Source organism: Sarcophilus harrisii, chromosome 4, assembly GCF_902635505.1.
Source record: "Sarcophilus harrisii chromosome 4, mSarHar1.11, whole genome shotgun sequence".
In the NCBI taxonomy this organism is placed as follows: Eukaryota; Metazoa; Chordata; class Mammalia; order Dasyuromorphia; family Dasyuridae; genus Sarcophilus; species Sarcophilus harrisii.
In genome coordinates, this window is record NC_045429.1 from 80447975 (window position 1) to 80471385 (window position 23411).

The 23411-nt window shown below is 31.9% G+C and overlaps 1 protein-coding gene across 3 annotated transcripts in view; it reads right to left on the reverse strand.

The window, feature by feature from the left end:
- The window catches only part of BRINP3 (BMP/retinoic acid inducible neural specific 3), a 465105-nt gene that overhangs the window by 187632 nt on the left and 254062 nt on the right, over positions 1–23411 (reverse strand). For all 3 annotated transcript variants that reach the window (XM_003767528.2, XM_031937050.1, XM_031937051.1), the window contains one exon: positions 6032–6222. In XM_003767528.2, coding sequence (XP_003767576.1) covers positions 6032–6222 — 191 coding nt within the window. The remainder of the gene's footprint in view (positions 1–6031; positions 6223–23411) is intronic.

The window sequence follows — 23411 nt, forward strand, 5'->3', positions numbered from 1 at the left end:
TAAAGACCAAGGACTCTGACTGATCCTGAGGCCCTCCAGAGAGCTAGCGGAACATTACAGAAGACAAGGTAAACTATTTATTAGTGTAGTACCTGGTACACAGCAGTTACTTAATAAATGCTTATTGATTTAATTTATTGGGTTGAACATAGGTTTCCTAGTAACATAAACACACTAATGAGAATGAGGCACTGAATAGACAAATAATGGGGCTGAAGTCAGCTGAGATCTGTTTAAAAAATAACTGTCTAAAAGTGGGAGGAAAAGAAGCGAAGGCAATCCTGTAACATAAAACTAGTCTAGGTAAACTGTGACTAGTAATATAGTGTTTTCTTAAAATAAGATATGACTGTGATATAATGACAAAAAATAAAATATGAAATTGATTCATTGATTTTACCTTAAGCAATTAACTCACTTTTCTATCAAGTGCTACACAAGTTATTATCAAGATTAATGTCACTATGGTATTTAAAAATGTAAAATGTTTTTTCTCCAATGATTTGAATGAAGGTGGGGGGTATTATCATAAATTCTCTTTCAATATTCTATTCAATTCTGCAGATAATAGGCTAAAATAAAAAAAAAATAATATGCCTATAATTTTAGTCAAAACATTGACCTTTAGCCCAGTTTTAATATTTTCTTGCTAACAATTTTTAAAATATTTGTTGGGAAAACACATAATATGAATTTTTAAAATTTACTTGATAGGTATTTCAATAATATAACTTGAAAGCTCAAAATATAGAAACTATATTAATATATATTTTACTAATGTTTTATTTTTTAAAAAAATAACAAGACTTCATTTTAAAACATATAAAATGCTTCTTTAGTATTTAGAAATTTGGGAGCCAAGATGGCAGAGAAAAGGCAATAACTTCCCTTCCTCTCCCCAAACTGTTCCAAATTTCTTTCTATAATGATTATAATCATATATTAAAGTATGAGAATACCTAGAAAGATGGACTAGAATATTTTCCAGTTGAAGGCAATTTAGAAGCTCAGCAGAAAAGGTCTATGACACCAGGATGGGCATGCCAGTGCAGCCCCAACCCAGCCTGACCTCTGAATCAGCAGCAATGCTGGAGGCTTCTGGACCTCTCAGCCCAGGGATACCAGGTAGGACTCTGAAGGTCAGTGGAAAGGTTCTGTGACAAGTCAGTGGGAGTCTGGTGTGTAGTTTTTGAGCAGCTCAGTCAGCACCCCTGCTAGCACACTAGATCTTATATCAGGACAGGGACTCACCTAACAGCTCCAGGGCAAAAAGAGTGCTTTTGTTCAGATTCCTGGATTTCTGAAAACAGCTGTATAAAGTCCCTGAAGCTTGGCTCAGGGCACTCTCTACTCTGGAAATAGAGCCCTGCTTTAACAAAGAGTTAAAGGCTGAGTAATAGGCTAGGAAAATGAGCAGAAAACAAAAAAAAAAAAAATATTCTGACCTTTGAAGGTTATTATGGTGGCAAGGAGAATTAAAATACACATTCAGAAGATGATAATAAAATCAAAGTTCCTACATTCAAAGCATCCAAGAAAAATAAGAATTGAGTTCATGCAATGGAAGAGCTCAAAAGGGACTTTGAAAAAATCAAGTAAGAGAGATAGAGGAAAAATTATGGAAATAATTGAGAGAGGTGCAAAAAGAAATTCAAAAAGCTAATGAAAACAAAAATGCCTCGAAAAGCAAAATTGGCTAATTGGGAAAAGAGGTACAAAAGCTCACTGAGGAAAATAATTCCTTAAAAAATAAAATTGAGCAAATGGAAGAATGACTTTATGAGAAATCAAGACACAATAAAGCAAAAGCAAAAAACAATGAAAACAAATGTGAAATATCTCATTGGAACAACTGACTTGGAAAAAAGATCCAGGAGAGATAATTTAAAAATTATTGATCTACCTTAAAGTCATGATCAAAATAAGAGCCTGGCCATCATCTGTCAAGAAATTATCAAGGAATATTCTGATATTCTAGAACCAGAGGATAAAATAGAAATTGAAAGAATCCACTGATCACCTCCTGAAAGAGATTCCAAAATAAAAATTCCCATTAATATTACAGACAAATTTTGGAGCTCTCAGGTCAAGGAGAAAATAATGCAAGCATCCAGAAAGAAACAATTTGAGTAAATGGAGCCACAGTTGAGGTAACATAAGATTTAGCAGCTTTTACTTTAAAGGACTAGAGGTCTTGTGATATAATATTGCAGAGAGCAATGGAGTTAGGCTTGCAATCAAGTAATACCTACCCAGCAAAACTGAGCATAATTCTTCAGAAGAAAAGGTTATTCAATGAAACAGGATTTTCAAGTTGGTGTTGAAAAGACCAAAACTGAATGGGAATTTTGATTTCAAATATAAAACTCTGGAGAAGCATAAGGAAGTAAACAGGAAAGTGATATCATAAGGGCCTTAATAAAGTTTATTTGTTTACATTCCTACATGGGAGGATGTACTTGCAACTCATTAGAATGTTTTCATTATTATGGCATTTAGAAGGAGTATATATATAAACAGAGGGCATAGGTTTGAGTTGAATATGAAGGGATAATATCTTTTTTTTAAATGATGAAATTAAGAGTTGAGAGAGGAATATACTAGGAGAAAGGGAAAGAAAGAAGTACAATGGAGCAGATTATCTGCCATGAAAAAAAAAGAGGCAAGAAAAAGCTTTTACAGTGAAGCAGAAGAGGGGAGAAAAAGGGAGTGAGAGAACCTTATCCCTACCAGAATTGACTAAAATAGTAAATAATATATATATTCAATAGGAGTACAGAAATCTATCTTACTCTGAAGGAAAATTGAAGGGGGCAAATGGGAAGGGGAGTGATGATAAAAGAGAGGGCATATTGAGGAAGGGAGTAGCCAGTAGCAAAATATTTTTGAGGAGGGACATGGTGAAAGGAGAGAATAAATGAGGGAAATACTATTAGCAATAATAACTGTAAAACAATTTTCGAAGCACGTTCCTCAGATGGAATATTATTATTCTCTGGAAAATGATGAGCAGGAGGCTCTCAGGAAAAAAAAAACAAAAAACAAAAAACCTGAAAAAGTTCTCCATATTGAAAGTGAAATATACTGTATACAAAGAAATAGCAATGTTCTTAGATGACAAACATAATTGCAGGTGGGGATAAAGGAGAGAACCTAGGACTCAAAAACCTTAAAAAAATGTGAAAAAATTGTTTTGAATGTAAGTGGAGAAAATATTAAATAAAATTTAAACAAAAAAAAAGAAAATAGGAATTTGGAAATTTTTAAAATTAGAAATTTGCTTACTCTGTATAATCTTACTTTTAAATTACATTTATGAAAATATATTCACAAAACCCAGATTTCCTATTTTAAAACTCAAGGGACTATTTTTATATGTTTATGTACTTATATGTATACACATAAAAAAAGCAGGGATAACATTCTGATCTCAGATAAAACATAAGTAAAAAATAGATCTTATTAAAAGAGATAAAGAAAAAGAGCATATCTTGATAAAGGATACCATAAACAATGAAGCATATACTAAATGTATATACATCAAGTGATAGAGCAGAAAAATTCCAAAAGAAGAGTTTGATCCAGTTATAGAAAGAAAGAGAGAGCAAAACCATACTGGTAGGGGACCGCCATCTTCCCCTCTCAAAATCAGATAGATCTAACCACAAAATAAACAAGAAAGAACCTAGGGAGAAAATCTAGATATGATAAACTTCCAGACAAAATTAAATAAGGACAGAAAGGAATTTACCTTTTTCTTGAAAGTACGTGACACTTACACAAAAAATGACCATGTATTAGAGCATAAAACCTCACAATCAAATGGAAAAAAGGCAGAAATAGTAAATTCTTCCTTTTTAGGCTACAATGCGATAAAAATTATATTCAATAAAGCATTATGGAAAGAAAGACTAAAAAACTAATTGGAAATTAAATAATCTAATTCTAAAGCATGAGTGGGTCAAACAGTAAATCACAGAAACAATCTATAATTTCATCCAAGAGTGACAATAACTTTACAATGGATTGTGACTTCTATTCACTTTCAGCATACTATGCCTTTTTTAAAAAAACTAGGTAAATTGTTTTAATTCTTACCTAGCCTTATTCACTGAATGGGTGTGAATTCTCAAAATAGGTCTCAAACTGAGACCTATGAAAAAGCTTAACTTAAAAAGACCAAGGTCTCTCAATGCATTGGAGACACTTCTAGCTGTTTTGATCCATATCTTAGACAGCTCAGAAGAGGAAAGGAAGAAATTTTGTACCTCCCTCCTTCACTTAAATTTAGTTTACTTGTATATCATGACATCATCTCCCTAATGACATGGTCCTCCTTGAGAATGTAGGAGAAACAACCTTTCTTAGTAGAAACTGCATTAAGGACCCAACCAGAATTGCCACTTGAACAATATGCCTAACTTTTTTTTACAGATGAAATGAACAAGTAGTTTAAATAGATTCTTGCAAAGAAATCAAGGACTGAAGATAACATTATTACTTTCAGCACAAATAGAAATATATATATATATATATATATAGTTTATATATAAAAAAGTTTTTATATTCCTAATACTTGATTTTCAGTCACTGTGACTGAGAAGAAATTGCAATTTAATCAAATCTGAAAAGAAATTTGGTTAAAAAATGATCAAGATTTTATTTACTCCCTTTAATGATTAGCCTTGCTTCATACTTTTGTTTTTTGAGAGTTTAATAATAGTATAAAGGCATCACAAACAACAAGATATTTTAAAGCTAAGCTTTCCTGCAAACAAGCAACCAACCCTCCCCCCCCACAAAACAATGTAAATGTCAGCTACAAAAATCCTATTTGTATACCCTAAAAGCTTAGAAATATAATTTTCTCAAGCGTTATTCTAAAATTCATCCAAATAGCTTCAATGGTCTTTGAATAAATTTGTTAAACATACAGAAATGCAACATTATTTTGCAAGAACAACTAAGTGATTTCAGGGAAGATAGAAATTTAGTAACTGAATTTCACCCAAAAGCTTTGCAAAATTGTGGGTAGGATTATAAAATGAGGACCATGACTTGTTTTGCCCAGGTAACAAAAATGCTCTTCAGTCATTTGGATTTACTGTATATAACGATCTTGTCAGCTATGACAGCCTTTAAACCAAGTCTCAATATTGAACTAAGAATTGCCCTTATCATATTGCTGTCACAGTATTAAACAAAAATAACAATGAAACATACATATCTATACTATTTTCACTGAAAATATTATTAATTATATATTCATTGAGATTGAAATGCTGATTTTTATATTTTGATAAAATAAATTATCTTCCTAAGTCTCAGCTTTCTCATCTATAAAGCGAGGAACTTAAACTAGAAGGCTTTTGAGATTTCTTCTAGTTCTATATCTATGATTCTATATATACACATGCACACACATATGTGTTTGTAAACACATTTTTATCTTTTAAACACATTCTTTAAAAATTTTCCAATTATCTATCTTGAAATTTATACATTAATTATATGTGTGCATATATATGTGTGTGTATGTGTGTGTGTGTTTTATGTGTTTTAAGTATAGCAAAACATAGTCAATTTTTAAGCAAACAAATGTCCATATGTTTAGTAAGACATGCTCTAAATGTTCCATTGGTATGGATGCACAATTAAAAGAGTTTGGCCACCATAATTCCTTAACTACTTCCAATGAAAAAGAGTTTTTTGGAGTAAAAAAAAACATGAAATTCACTCACTTCCTTCAAGTTAATGGTAAATCTACATTCACACAAGTTTATCAAATCAGTTTTCTGTAACCTAATTAGGGTAGTTCTAATTTTGTGCTGCTTAATTAAATAGCTTTAAGGTTCAGGACTGAGCTTCCAGGTGAAATTAGTGTCAAAAATATCTCATAATAACAAATGCATAGTATAAAAGAATGGGAAACAAAATAATACTCAGCATATTTTAATGGTAATTAATGTATATTTCTGTTTTTCAAAGAAAAAAAAATATAGACCTACACAATTGCAGAACAAACTCATACCTTTATGGCAGTGGATGCAATTTGAATGTGGTGAAGTCTCCGTAGTGTGCTGTCCCTATCAATGAAATAGGAAGCAGCAAGTTGATGAAGAGTTTCAAGAGTGACTGAGGAACTATTGGTTGTAGAATCACTTCCTTCTGATCTCTTGCTCAACTTCCGCTTATCCACAAAAATTGTGAGTGACTCCTCTCCTGTATCAAGAACATATTGAATCAGTCATCAATTCCCACTGTTTATGTCATAAAATATTTTCTACACATTTTCCACTTTTACTCAAACTATCTCTTTTTATTTGCCTTGGCTGTCATAATATACTTCCACCATCAACATTAGATCGAGTTCTAATATAGCAGGGATTGTGTCACCATATTTGTTCAGAAAAATTTTTGGTCTCTCAATTGCCTACAGAAAAAAAAAAAAGTCAAAATGTTTCAGCCCATCAAAGCCCAAAACACACAGTTCTCTGTATTCCTAAGTCCTAAGCAGTGTAAATTCTTTTTTTTTTTTTTTTGAACACTACAAGTCACATAACATCTCTGAGCCTCAATTTCTACATCTATAAAATAAAGGATTTTAGCTAGATAGTTTCTTAAATCTCTTCTTGGTCTATTATTTAATTATTCCTCCACACTGTTTCCTGTCCTCCGATCATATATTCTACTTCACCTTTCCTATATTCCAGATAATGGATATTGTCTGTATTCTCATAATGGGCCATGATTTTTCTTGCTTCCTTTCTTGCTTTTTTATCACAATGTTGCTCTATATAGAATGCTCTATCTCCTCAGAATCACTCTGCAAAATTATATTCATTCTTAAGACCCAATTCAAAATTCATTTACTCTACAAAATTTCTTCTTCATAGTTCTCTGCTGACTTTTGTACTTTTCCTGACCATATCTTAGACCATCTGTATAATTCTGAGTTATCATTATTTATACTTATTATATCTGCCTTACTAAATAGTAAGGTCCTTGAAGATAAAGTTTATATACATGTATAAGGACCTTACTATCATATATGTATGCATGTATATATATGCATATTCACACACTTTTTTCTTGCTAATGATTTTCAGAATCACAGAATCAAGATCACCTGGAAAAATAAAGTACCAAGCACCAATGTCTTGAGCTGAACTATCAAACATTCAAATTCTACCAAAAATATGTTTGCTATACAAGACAATGTTTCATGTGAAGGTCAGAAGAAGTATCACAAAGAAACTCTCAGCATCACTCCAAAGATCTTTGGAATCAATTGTGAAACATGGGAGACACTAATAGAGAGAAGTCTATCCAGCAAGGCATGTCTACATCAAAAAAGGTATTGTATTCTATGAGCAAAGCAGAATTGCAGTAGCTCAAAAGAAATGTGACATGTACAAATTTAGAGACAATTCCACTCTATTTATATGGACTATCTATGTCTAACTTGTAATAGAATCTTCCAAACATATACTAACCTGATCAATCAAAATCAGACATAATATGTCTTGATCCCAAGTAATGATACCATTTTAGTCCTCTTCAAGAATGAAGGACAACTCTATCTATCTATCATCTATCTATTTATATGTGTCTATGACTATCTATTTGTGTATCTGTGTCTATCTATCTACCTATCTGTATCTATATATCTCTGTAGCTAGCTAAGTAGCTATCTACATACATATCGATACATATGTAGATGTATATTATACATCTACAAATATATAACCTGTGTGTCTATCATCTCAGCACCAGCACATGGTAAGTATTCCAAAATCATTTTTCTAGTTGACTTTATTTTACAAATGGTAATAATATTTTATTTGAAAGACTAACAATAATTAGCATTATAATTAGCATGTGGAAATTTAGAACAAAATTATTATATAAAAATTTTACCATAGAATGCTTTTTCACTAATTTGCTCCATTTTTATCTGCATAAACAACAATTTAAATTGAAAGTCCCTGAATTCATCTAGTCTTTCAAACTCATCTGGAGGATCTGGTTTTAAACACATTGTATATGGAATTGTCAATATCAAGGAAAAATTCAAAATTAATATTTGAATTATCCATCTTAAAATTATTTTAATATTCCATAACAACTAATTCACAATTCTTACTTTTTTGTTCCTAACTCTGAAATGAAATAGGAAAATTATTCAAGTTTAACATCCCACATGAGAGCGCTATAGATCATGTCTACATTCTTGCATGGGAATACGGTTCATAATAGTCAAATTTAATGCTTGCTCTAGTTCCCATGTATCCCCATCTGTTATAATGGCAGTGTGCCTTACTCATAAGATTTTATGCCAGTTTAAAAAAAATATATATAAGCCAAACAACATGTCCTAAGGGGATATCATGCCTCTTCTCTGCTTTCTCCTCAACCTCTTCCCCATAACCCCCACATGAAAAAACAAAAACAAAAAAACAAAACAAAACAAAAAAAAAAACCTTCTCGAAAAACATAACATTGGTTGAAAATTAATCCAAATTGAAAATGCATGTTCACCCTATTAAAGATTTTTGTAGTTATAAAAGAACAAGAAATACCATTATCTGAAAATTACATTTCCAAATTGTTCTTCTATAAAGAAAAAGATCAATGTTTCTATAAAGAAACATTGATCTAAATACTTGCTGAAATTTCCCTCAAAATCTCACTTGCATAAATGTGGCTTAAAATTGTGCATTAATTACCACAGTCACCTTTTTAAATGTATAGGTTTTCTCAGAAGCATCAAATATAGTAGCTGTAGCTTCTCCATGCTCCTTAGCCTACTTTCATACTGGAAGATTTGGTGTAGGATTAAAAATAAATTCCTTTCTTATCTTGAAGTAGCTGTTTACATACTCCCAATGAGGATCTTCATCCCCATTGCATTTTGTTAGATTTCATTGTAAAACTTTATCAACTCTTCTTCCTCCAGATACCCAAGGCTACGAAGAGACTGGTGTTGTGAAGTTATCCCCAGGAATCTCTCACACTAAATAGTTTGTATATCTTCCTGATCTTGAAGTTCAACTTTCTGTTTACAGACCCCCAAGATAGATACTGCTTGGAACTCAAGTCACAAAGCACAAAAATACTCAGGGGAAGAAGAGTTAAGTAATGGACTCTGTGTTGTTATAGGATTTCCAGGTTTGGCAATAAGGCAAGATGATACCCTAGTGAATAAATACAAGTGAAAAAGATAGAAGAATTCAAGTAATATTGACTTGTTATTGATGTTCTGAGGGCCCAGTATCATATATCTCCAAAAAAGTTAGAATTGGAATGCAACATTTCTTAGTACTTAATAAAAATTTGTATTGCCTAGTATCTATTGGAATATCTATGTTTTCTGTGACTTTGAACAAACTCTATCACATCACTGAGCATCAATTTTCCCTTAAATGTGTTCATATTTTAATGGCAAATTTAAAACTTCTAAATAAGTTACGACTAAGATGATATGCTCAATTTGCTAATATGGGAAACAATTCAGTCCTACAAGAATCTATGATTTTAAAAAGTGTGAGATCACACAACCATCATACTGACAAAATATTAAAAAGGCAATGATTAATGTTGGAAGGGCTATGGAAAAACAGGTAGACTTGTGAATGGGTACAGCTCATTCTGGAATGAAATTTGGAATTATACACACAAAATTACTAAATATTAAATTTCCTTTTGTTTCTCTGTCTATATGCCAAAGAGGTCAAAAAAGTAAAGCTTACATAAATATAAAATATTTTATCAACTCATTTACTGGAAACTAAAGGGATGTCCATTAGTTTAAGAATGGATAAATAAATTGTGGCATATGAATGTTATGAAATATCATTGTGCTATACAAAATGAGGGAATAGATTTTCAAAAAGATGTGAACTGATACTACATGAAATAAACACAATCAGAAGAATAATTTATATTATAACAAATATAAAAATGAAGAATTTTGAAACCTTTTATAAACAAAGAATAATCTAGGATAACATTTTATACAATAACAACAACATTGTACAAACAAACAACGTTCAAAACTATAACAACTATGAGAATACAATGACAATTCACAACATGAAATCAAAGATTTTTCAATTTGGTAGGATATTCCAAAGTCCGTAATTTGTTAGCACAACTTTCAAGAACCAACTGTTACTTCCATGTCATAATTTCACATTGCATAGCATGGATCCAATAGCACCCTTCTGAAATTCCTTAATATAATTCCTTGTATTTTGATAACATATACTTTTTAGAGAAAGATAGCATAAAGTAAAGGTTTAAGCCTTGAAGCCAGGAGGACCTGTATAAAAATCTTGTTTATGCTTTATAAGCTCTATGACAAAAAGCAACTCGATTTTTTTATTGTATGCAAATACATGTTAAAAATATAAATATATAAAATGTTTCCTTCAATTTCCTTTCAATTACTGAAAACTAGAATGGTCTATTAAAAAAAAAAAAAAAAGCTTTTTTTTTTTTAATTTAGTGCCACAAGAAAAAGCAACAGAATTTATTCTTTCCTATTCAGTATCATCATAACCCTCAATCCACCCAAGTTAGGGTTGTATAGAGGCTAGATTTTCTCCATTTAATCCCATTTCTATAGCTCAAAGGAAAATTTCAATGTAGAAATTGAAATTGGAAAATTAATGGAATAAAATTTGTTCTCATATATATTCCCATTTCAATGTAGTGAATACTTTTATATTATAGATTGAAATGGAAGATTAGTACATGCCTTGAAAATGTACATTTAAATCCCTCTTATTGATAATGACTGCTTTATATCTCATAGGTGGACATTATCTTGACTTTCATTTACATTTAAGTAATATAATAGAATGAGCAAATTACTTAAACTTTCTCTTAATGTCTCCAGAAAACTAAGACTTAGATTAATTAATCTATTTTATATTATTTTAATTAATTTAATAATTATTATTAATTATTTATTTTCCAAAAAATATATTCAACTATCTCATTCCATCTTCACAATACAGTAAAAATGCAAAGGCCTTATTCAATTTCAATTAAATTCAATTTCAATTAAAAGATAAGAGCATAGAACAACTCAACTCTTTTCTTTTTTCCTTTTCTTGTTTTAAATAAATTTACAACTGGCAATAGATCATTTAGGTTTTTTTAATCACAGCAATGTAACAAGGGCAAATGAGGTCAAGTCACTGGAGATTCCCTCATGACTCTCCACTCTTTCATATTCCCTATTATAATCAAAGGTATCACTATTCTCCCAGTGACCCAGATTTATGAGATAGGTTTCATCATTTTCTCTCTCACTCTCCATATCTAATGGGGAGTCCTATTTTTTTTCTTTGTAATATATCTCATATGTACACCCCCTTTGTCTCAGCCTTGAGTGGGCTCTCATCATCTCAAATCTAGACTACTACAATAGACCATTGGTTGGTTCTTCCTGCCACAAGTCTATTTCCATTAAAATCTATCCTCCATTCAACCACCTAATGATCTTCTAAGTGAAGATCTGACCCATGTTACCTCCCTCCCATTCAATAAACCCACATGGCTTATCACCTCCAGAATAAAAAATATGTCCTCTATTTATCTTCCAAAGCCCTACATATTGTGGCCCCTTCCTACCTTTCCAATCTTTTGACATTTTACTCCTTTCCATATATTCTGCTTTTAGTCACATTGATTTCATTACAGTTCCTTGCAAAAGATACTCCATTTACCTGACAGAACATTTTCTCTAGCCTGTACCCATATGTGGAATATGTTCCTCTTTAATCCCTGCCTCTTAGTTTTTCTGACTTTCCTCAAGTTTTAGCTGAAATCTCACATTCTACAAGAAAATTTTTCTCAGTTTTACTTAATCTTAGTGTCTTCTTTCTGGGATTATACTCTATTTTATCTATATTTTGGTTATACATAGTTGTTGCCATGTTGTCTCTCACCCATTATACTGTGAGCTCCTTTAGAGCACGAACTGTTTTCTTTATAACCTCAGACCCTAGCACATTGCCTAGAATATAGTAAATATTTAATGAATTCCAGTTGCTTAACCATCCTAGTTAAGATTCTCAAGAACTCTTACCTGGGTTATTTCAATAGCTTGATCTTTGTTACTCTATCAGGGGTCCTCAAACTTTTTAAATAGGGGGCCAGTTCACTGTCCCTCAGACTGTTGGAGGGCCGGACTATAGTAAAAACAAAAACTTTGTTTTGTAGGCCTTTAAATAAAGAAACTTCATAGCTGTGGATGAGGGGGATAATTATCCTCAGCTGCCACATCTGGTCCACGGGCTGTAATTTGAGGCCCCTTGCAAGCTCTTCCTTTCTAGTTTGAACCATCCAGAAGGATTAGAGATATCAACATGATTTTCCTAAAGTAAAAGTCTGACCAAGATTTAATCTGTTCAGAAAACTCATGCACCTCTAGAATCAAATACAAATTCTGTTTCAGGTTTAAAGTATTTTATTGCCTGATTCTTTCCATCCTTTCCAGTGTTATATGAGATTATATCCCTTCATATATACTAGTCAATACAAACTGATTTTGTTACTTTTCTTCCTTTTACAACATTTAATTTTCTGGCTCTGTCACTGTATGGGTAATCCACCATCCTTGGAAGATATTTCTTCATCATCTTATTTTTAGAATCCCGATCTCCCCTCTACAGCTCAGTTTTAATACTACCTCCTCAATGATGACTTTGTTAATCTCCCCACAAATAAATCACTCTCTCTACTTCATTACTTGGTATAGTCATTGCAGTTAATTTTTTGTATACAAGGTGTTTCCCCTAGTAAAAGTGATCTTCCAAAATGGCAGGTCCTACCATGTCACTTACCTTCATAATATTGTCTAGTGGCTGTCCATGAACTTTATTTGATTTTTAGAATCCTTTGCAATGAGCCCCCAAACTGATTTTGTCAATACCTATCCAAAGTTCTTATATTTGATTCCCCTTCCCAAACTCTGTGCTCCAAAATGATTTTCCAGCTGTTTCTCACAAATAACATTGCTTCTCTTTGACATGCTTTTGCTCAAGTTGTTTCCCTATTTTGGAATATGATCCCTCCTTACATCAGACACAGGTAACTGGCACAGTGAAGAAAGCACTGGGTCTGGAATCAGGAAGAACAGAGGTAATTAGATGGGTGTCTTCAGCCAAGTCACTAAAACTGAATTTGTCTCAGATTCTTCATCTGTAAAATGGAAATAATAATAGCAACTACCTCCCAGGATTGTTGTGAAGATCAGTGGAGATAACAATTTGAAATGTTTAGGATGTGACTGGTACTAGTATGTGCTATAGAAATTATCTTGTATATATTTTGTATAAACTTGTGTGCACATATTGTCTTACCAGTAGCATGAAAGGTTCTTAAGTGCAGGGATTGGATTATTCATATTTTCTTTTTTTACCTGCAATACTTGATCTTAATAGAGTCTTGTTGATTTAGCATACATGCCCACACACGCCCCTCAATTTCTTTACATATCTGAAATAGAAATATTCTCCAAAGACAATAGTCAATTTGTGGGCCTTAAATTGGGACATTTTAGGTACAATTAGGTACATTTAGGTACAATTTCAAAACATAGTTCATTAACTGATTGGTAATATTATATTATTTTATTTTAACAAAAGTTACCAAGTAGATTTTAAAACTACATAAAAGTAATATAAAAAAACTGCATCTTGATCCATTTTTATAAGCTTTTCTTTTCTAGGTTCTTTAAAGTAAACTTAGTTTGCTTTGAAAAAATGTCATATTCTTCATTAAAAATAAAAAGGGAACACTTGAAGATTTGTATGAAATTCTAGTATGAACGCTTTCATTCTTTATATAAATTGTTGTTCTTATATCATAACTATTGCTATTATTTGATTACTTCTAATTATTTTTCTGCAGAAAAACCATTGTTTGATTCTGAATACAGGCAGGGAAAAGAACTCATAGAAAGATCAGTATTAACAAAGTATCTCTTTAACGCTGAGTATTTGGCAATATATCAGAGAATATTAAAATGGATTCTTGGAATAATTCCATAATCAGAGGTAATAGGCAGATTTATGGACTCGAATTTGAGGTTTTTTGTTACGTATAACTTCAGATATTTGCAAGTATACTGATCAATCCAAATCAATGGAGAAAAAAAAATACATAAACCCTACAAAGTATATTGAAAGTTATTAGTTGGAATCTATGTAATCACAGCATTAGAGGATGACAAATTTAAATACAGACAGGAACTCGGAGGACAGTTAGTCTAACTCCAACATATAACTACCAGGAAAGAGAAGAAATTTGCCCAAAGTCACTCAGGGAGTATCAGTGATTGACAAAAGCAGTAATCTTGCTTTTAAAAGATAATTTCTCAAAAAAATATTCCTCCAGTAATCAGGAAAGTGATATCAAGGGACTTAATAAGGTTTATCTGTTTACATTCCTATATGGGAGAATGATTCTTGTAACTCATTAGAATGTTCTCAGTATTACGGCAGTTAAGAGTATATATAGTCAGAGGGCAATGGTGTGAGATGAATATGAAGGGATAATATCTTTTTTAAAACATGATGAAATTAGGGGGTGAAAGAGGAATGTACTGAGGAAAAAAAGGAAAGAGAGAAGTGGAATGGCACAAATTGTCTGCCATTAAAAAAAAGAAGCAAGAAAAAATTTTTACAGTGGAGGAGAAAAGGGGGAGAAGAGGATGAGTGAGTGAACCTTACTCTCAGAATTGGCTCAAATAGGAAATAACATACATATTCAACAGGGATATAGATATCTATCTTTCCCTGCAGGAAAATAGGAGGGAATAGGATATGGGAAGGGGGAGAGAGAATAATAAAACAGAGGGCGTCTTGGGGGAGGGAGTGATCAGTAGTAAAAGACTTTTGAGGAGGGACAGGGTGAAAGAAAAGAGAATAAATGATAAGAAATACAATTAGCAATAGTAATCATAAAAAATTTAAAAAAAATATTCCTCTAATATTTGGAGTCGATTATAGGAACTAGCATATACCTTTTGTTTGGATTCTGGATGATTTGTGAAGCTTTAGAGTGACAATTTGTTGTTTAATCACACAACAACTTACTTTTCTCCTAACCTAAAAGCATCATGTATATGTATGTTTAAATTTAAATAAATTAGAATTATTTTAATAAGGGGAGAAATAAAAATTTTAATCACTTGAAACATATGAAGAAAATGTAAGATATGAGAAATCCGAATCACCTGTTAAGTACCACAATTTTAGCATACACTTAATTATACTTGTTGCTATCAGTATAATTTTGTGTCATTTGTTTCTAAACAGTGAGCAACACCACTTAACATTCCAGCTTCATGATCAATATAATAAATCGAATCAGCACTAAAAAGAATTGGGAGGAGGGAGTTGAATTTATCAAGTAAGGATTTACATTAAATATGCTGAAAATAGCAAAACTGCAATGGTTTAACCAATTAAAAATTGGGTTATTAAAAATGTAAAGTAACAAGGTTTTTCCATTCTCCACTCATCATCATATTTCTTTTTTTTTATTATTTAATAGCCTTTTATTTACAGGTTATATGCATGGATAACTTTACAGCGTTAACAATTGCCAAACCTCTTGTTCCAATTTTTCATCTCTTACCGCCCACCCCCTCCCCTAGATGGCAGGATGACCAGTAGATGTTAAATACATTACAATATAAATTGGAAACACAAAATAAGTATACATGACCAAAACATTATTTTGCTGTACAAAAAGAATCAGACTCTGAAATATTGTACAATTAGCTTGTGAAGGAAATCAAAAATGCAGGTGGGCATAAATATAGGGATTGGGAATTCAATGTAATGGTTTTTAGTTATTTCCCAAAGTTCTTTCTCTGGGCATAGTTGGTTCAGTTCATTACTGCTCCATTGGAAATGATTTGGTTGATCTCGTTGCTGAGGATGGCCAGGTCCATCCGAACTGGTCATCATATAGTATTGTTGTTGAAGTATATAATGATCTCTTGGTCCTGCTCATTTCACTCAGCATCAGTTCGTGTAAGTCTCTCCAGGCCTTTCTGAAATCATCCTGTTGGTCATTTCTTACAGAACAGTAATATTCCATAATATTCATATACCACAATTTATTCAGCCATTCTCCAACTGATGGACATCCATTCAGTTTCCAGTTTCTAGCCACTACAAAAAGGGCTGCCACAAACATTCGTGCACATACAGGTCCCTTTCCCTTCTTTATAATCTCTTTGGGATATAAGCCCAGTAGTAACACTGCTGGATCAAAGGGTATGCACAGTTTGATAACTTTTTGAGCATAGTTCCAAACTACTCTCCAAAATGGTTGGATTCGTTCACAACTCCACCAACAATGCATCAATGTCCCAGTTTTCCCGCATCCCCTCCAACAATCATCATTATTTTTTCCTGTCATCTTAGCCAATCTGACAGGTGTGTAGTGGTATCTTAGAGTTGTCTTAATTTGCATTTCTCTGATTAATAATGACTTGGAGCATCTTTTCATACATCATCATATTTCAATCAATTTTTTTTCAGTCAAGTTTTTATTTGCCCTGTTCACCAAATATAAAATTCTAGCAAGATATGTACTGGGTTGTCACATTCTAGTTCTATCTTAAGGATATCTTATAGACATATACTCCTACTGTCAATTCTAATCATCTGTTTTGTTGAATCAATCTTCTGCCTACACTCCAAGGGTTCATACTAACCAATGAATAATAAAATTTCCAATTTCCACAAGTTAGATTTTTAAAGAGATTTATTTTCATGGCAGAGACAAAGGCTAATTATTTTCTTCTGCTGACACTTTCAAAGCATTTATACAAATAATTTTATCTGGGTATCACATAACCCTATGACCTAGACAAAGAAAATATTATTATCTTTATTTTACAGATGATATAACTGAAGATGAAAAAAAATTAATTCTTACCCAGCTTATAAATTAAAGAAAAAATCAAGCTCATCTTCACTTATTCTGATAACAAATTAATTAACCTTTCCTTTACATCAACTTATTCATCAAGATATAAAATCTTACTTGACAGTAATTAATTATCTTTTTCTGCAGAACCATTTTAAAACATTCTTTTAATTCATAAATAGGTCAATACTATCTGAATGTGTAAAATGACAATAAATTTTGAAAGAAACTTTAAAACCAATTAACTTTAATAACCAATGCTAAAACAAACCAAAAAAAATGTCATTTCCACATATCCTTCACCCCACTTCAAATTCCTTGCTTCAAATGTTCTTCTGTGTTAGATTTGGTAATGCAATATCAGCGTGACTAAAACTTACCCTAACTTTTGTAAGATCAGCAAACTGAGAAATGTTCTCTTTAGTTCACTTTGTCAAAACCAGTTTCTCTATAAAGAAAGTTGGGCTATTTTTCTTTTTATTTCAAAAGACATTTCTTATTATATTATATTGCTTATTATAGGCAAACCAAAGATACATATTAAGTTAAAAGTTTTGTCATTTGATAGAAAAAATAATTCTCTAAAATTTGATTTTACAGTTGCTATAATAATACTGGGTTCTTAAATTTTTCATCTATATTTAGAATAAATGACATAAGTTAAATAGTTATAGCTTTATAGTTATAGACATAGTTAATAGTTAAATATATGTATATATGTGTGTGTGATAATGAAAATAGATTAAAAATAGATATCAATGAGATCTATATATCTGTGTTAAATAATACCATTCGTATATGCAATGTGAGTGATGGATTGAAAATATCTGTAACCCAACAACATGATATTTGAAAATCTGCAATCATATGAGATTACATGAATAAACTGCAAAATGTTTCCATAGGAGTAGACATTGGAGCTTGTCACAAACTTCATCAATACAGCTTGACATCTTAATTTCTCAATTACATCATTCAAAATGAGTTGTTCTGTCTTTGATGTTGCAATCACTCCATCTGCTGCTGTTTGATAGTATTTGATTTCCTCACTGTTTAGATAAAAGTCCATGCATCTTTTCAATCCTTATGCTGCCTCATCTCATACAATAACGACTTAAGTATCCTGATACCATATGTTTTTTCTCATTATACTAAACTGTAAAAAGGATTATTTTCATGAAGGTAAGCTAACCATATTATATGATATTTTTTATTGGTCAACTCTTGCCACTAAGAAATCTTGGTTCAAAGAAGATGTTGATGAAAGGTCCGTGGAACAAAGTAGGTCCTAATAAAGTCATGCTGAATAAATAAATAAACAAATATGCTAATAATGGCTTTCAATTTTCCTAAAAACATCATCATATGTTCAAATATCAGATGATACAGACAATGAAAAAGTTCATAACTAAGTAAAACAAAGAGGATCACACACCTCTTGGCACAGGGTCTGGAATAGATAATAGATGCTTAATAGATATTTTTGATTAGTTGATACAAGATAAGATGGACAATTCTTATATAAAAATTTTAACTTTTGGCAAAAAAAATTTGGATATAGTAAAATTAAGAATGGAAACAGGTATTTAGGGGGTCTCTATAATTTTTTAATAATAGTTTAATTTTTAAGTCATAGAAGGAATTTATACTACGTTTCACAACTGAGAACTAGTTGTTCCCTAATTGATAAGTAATCAAAAACATGACAAGCAGTTTTCCATAGAAAAAAATCTAAACACCCAAGAAAACTAATAAAATTAACAAAATTTTCTTTTTAAAAACTATTCATTGAGGCAGTAATTGAAATGGATAAATTCCCTTTTAGAAATTAATACTTGATATGCTCAAAAAGTTATCAAACTGTGCATACCCTTTGATCCAGTAATGTTTCTACTGGGCTTATCTCCCAAAGAAATCTTAAAGAAGGGAAAAGGACCTGTATGTGCACAAATGTTTGTGGCAGGTCTCTTTGTAGTGGCCAGAAACTGGAAACTGAGTGGATACCCAACAATTGGAGAATGGCTGAATAAATTGTGGTACATGAATATTATGGAATATTATTGTTCGGTAAGAAATGACCAGCAGGAGGATTTCAGAGAGACCTGGAGAGACTTACATGATCTGCTGCTGAGTGAAATGAGCAGGATCAGGAGATCATTATATATTTCAACAATACTATATGATGATCAATTCTGATGGACATGGCCCTCTTCAACAATGAGAGGAACCAAATCAGTTCCAATGGAGCAGTAATGAACTAAACTAGCTACACCCAGAGAAAGAACTCTGGGAGATGACTATGAACCATTACATAGAATTCCCAATCCCTCTATTTTTGTCTGCTTGCATTTTGATTTCCGTCACAGGCTAATAGTACACTATTTCAAACTCCAATTCTTTTTGTACAGCAAAATAACTGTTAGGACATGTATGCTTATATTGTATTTAATTTATACTTTAACATACTTAACATGTATTGGTCAACCTGCCATTGTAGGGAGGAGATGGAGGGAAGGAGGGGAAAAATTGGAACAAAAGGTTTTGCAATTGTCAATGCTGTAAAATTACCCATGCATATAACTTGTAAATAAAAAGCTATAATAATAATAAAAAAAGAAATTAGTACTTGAAAAACTTAAAAATATAAAATCACTAAAAACATATACTTCTCAGGAAATTAGTTGTTCTGATATTGGTCAAACTGCCCAGTTTGCTACATTGATTTGTTTTATTAAAAATCATTCTTTCAGGTTGTCTATACTTTTATAACAAAGCTCAAATAGGAAGATGATATCAATACCTCTTTTTGGATAACGTCTTTCATACGATTGGATAATTTCACACATTCAATCATTCATCAAGTTAGAATTTTTTGAAAAGCAGCAAGAGGATACATACAGGGTAAAATGGGGAATATAAAACATGTTCTCTGCCATCAATAATTCTGTGATTATAACTGGGCATTATGAATCTAAAGAAAAACAAAAGTCAAATTTGTTATTTTCTAGAGTTCTTCCCTTCTTTCTGATAGTGCTCTCCATTTAATAGTGACACAGAGATAAATCCTATCAGATAAATTACTATGATTAATTATGTTATTAAAAACTTTCAAGTTTCCCACAAAAGGGAAGCTTCCAGCAGAAACTTTGGTTCCATAGAGCTTGCTTTGTTCATTCAAGTTAGAGTTTACTTCTTCCTTAATTTTGAATTTTTTTAAAAAATGTATTTTATTTCTTCTTACCTCACAAGCAAGACAAATTGTGATTCCTCCATATGGTTTTCATGAATTGTTATAACCAAACAAATTTATCATCTTGTAATAATTTTTAAAATTATACAAATGCAAAATCATCTGCAAATAAAGAGATATCTAAAGAATGTCACTATTTATGAAAGTATGTCTACTCAATTTGGACACAAGATTGATAAGTCAGACAAGAATGGCAGAAAAGTATCATGACAAATCCCGTGGGGACTATATTAAAGTAAGAACAATGATGCACTCTTGGTAGAGCTATGAAATGGTCCATTCATTCTGGAAAGCCATTTGGATATATGCCTCAAAAGTTAAATCCAACAGAAAAGAACTCAAGTGTGTGTGTGTGTGTGTGTGTGTGTGTGTGTGTGTGTGTGTGTAGTTTTTAATATGAAAAAACACCTAGAAACTAAGTAGGGCTTATCTATTGATGGCTGAAAGCTGAGTAGTCTTTGAGCTAAAACACATCTACAATATTTAAAGTACCTTTTACTATTTCCCCTGGACTCTAGTAATCCCTTTACTTTCTTGAACACTTCTGAGACTTGAATTATGGTGCCTGAATTGCAAATAACAGTTTTGATTAGTAATTTCTCTCCTTATCTCTTTAATTATGAAATTCTAGTGATGCATAAATGCAATAAAATATTACTATGATGTAGGAAGTCTAACTGAGTAAAGTGAATATAACAAGGAGAACTGTTTATAACAGAACAGTATTTTAAAGACTATTGATTTTAATGGACTAAAGAACTCTGATCCCCCTTGACCCAGCAGTGCCATTACTGGATCTGTATACCAAGGAAATCATAAAGTAGGGAAAAGTACCCACATGAGCAAAAATGTTTGATCAGTTTGCAGCATCTTTTTGTGGTAGCAAAGAATTGGAAAATGAGTGGATACCAATCAGTTGGGGAATGGTTGAATAAGTTGTGGTATTTGAAGGTAATGGAATGTTATTGTTCCATAAAAAATAATGAACAGGCTGATTTTAGAAAGGCCTGGAAAGATTTACATGAACTGATGCTGAGTGAAACAAGCAGAACCAGGAATAAATTGTACACAATAACAGCAAGAATGTGCTATGATCACCTGAGAAAGACTTAGCTCTTCTCAGTAGTTCAGTGATCCAAAACAATCCCAATAGACTTTGGACAGAAAATGCCATCTCCATCCAGAAAAAGAACTAAGAAAACTAAATGTAAATCATCACAAGCTATGTTCACTTCTTTTCTCTATTTTTTTCTGTTTCTTTAATTTTTTTCCCTTTGCTCTAATTTTTTTTCTTCCAACATGATTCATATAGTAATATGTGTTATAATAAATAGACTTGCTAAAAATAAAAGAACTCTGATCAATAGAATGACCAACCACAGTTACAAATGTGAAATACAAATAATGAAGCATGCCACCCACTTCCTTACAGAAAGGTGTTTTTGGACATGTTCAATCACAGAATTTGTTTCACTTCTCCTTCCCTTCCTCCTTCCCTCCTTTCCTCTCTCCATCCCTCCTTCCTTTCTTCCCTCCCCTTCCTTCCTTTCTTCCTTCCTCCCTCCCTTCCTTCTTCCCTCCCCCTGCTTCTCCTCCCTCTCCCCTTTCTTTCTTTTCTTTTTTTCTTTCTTTTTCTTTCTTTCTTTCTTTCTTTCTTTCTTTCTTTCTTTCTTTCTCTTTCTTTCTTTCTTTCTTTCTCTTTTCTTCCTTCCTTTCTCTTCCTTCCTTCCTTCCTTCCTTCTTTCCTTTTGTATATCTGTATAGTTCTCTCTCTCTTTCTCTCTCTCTCGCTCTTGCTCTCTCGCTCTCTTTCGCTCTCTCTTTTTCTTTTCAAAAGATGTCTATTCTGTCCTGGCATTTTTTTTTCATTCAGATGCTTTAAACTAAAGATTAAAGTTTAAGATTAAACTAAACTAAACTAAACTAAACTAAACTAAACTAAACTAAAGATTAAACTAGAGAAGTGTTGACATCAATAATATTTGCATATGACTCCTTTTCATCAATACTATATTATGTCTCTACCAAAGCAAATTAGTTTTCAAAAGCTGTTCAATTCAAGCAAAGGTATAGCTACATTTAAAAAACTAGGAGTGTGACTAAATTCAACAACAATCCCTTTATTTTTACTTAATCTGACAAAAGTTTTATCAATAGGGATAGAAACACGTAAAAGTTTAAATGATATACCATTCATTTACTTTTCATAAAAGGCTATGAATTGATTATCTACAAAAAATCTTCAAAAATAGTCAAAGAATAATCCTGTTTCCCATAATATTTCTGCTTGAAGTTATTACTAATTAGGTTTCTTGTTAACTTTTATTCAAGGAATTCTGTGAATTTTCTGACCAATTCAACAAAGATTATTGTTGATTTTGGGTCAAAGAAGGCATTTAATTTGAAATTATTCTTTTTATATATGCAACAAATGTATGAAAAAATAGCACATCAACAATGTTTGCATTGGTCATAGTCTTCGTTATGGAGACTTAACAAAATATTTACTTTAATAATATTGGTTCACTATGATGTATTTTAATGCTAAACTATGTCAATTAATCTAGTATCATCCAAGAACTAAGGAATGGAAATTTATTCAGAAATGCTAAATATTACTAACCTTCACACATGTATTAATCATCATGGAATAAAAAAAAATTAGATTATTGTTATACAATATAATCCTTTTACAGTTAAACTTTTAGAATAAGTTCCTATATTTTTAGAATCAATTTTGTCAGCTTCAATTCTCAACCCCTTGCTGTCTGACTTCTGAGCCTATTTCTTGATGGAAATTTTTCTCATCAAGGTCACAAACAATTTTTTTAGCTGCTATGTCTAATGCACTTTTCTCACTCTTCATTCTCTTTTGCTTATTAACAGTTTTTTTCTTTGTTGATCAATCATCTGTATTTACTAGATACTTTCTCCTCCCTGGTTTTCAGTAATATTGTTCTTGTTTGGTTTTCTGACCTTTCCAAGCATTCCTACTCCATGCATCCTGACAAAATCCAAAGCCCTATCCTGGACCTTCTGAATATACATATTCATACACATACTCTCTCTCCTCTTCCCCTCCCTTTCCTCCTTCTCCTTCTCCCTCTCCTTCTCTCCCCCCTCTCCCTTCCTCTCTCTCCCCCCTCCTCTGTCTCTGTCTCTCTCTGCCTCTCTCTCTCTCTCCCCTTCTCTCTCTATC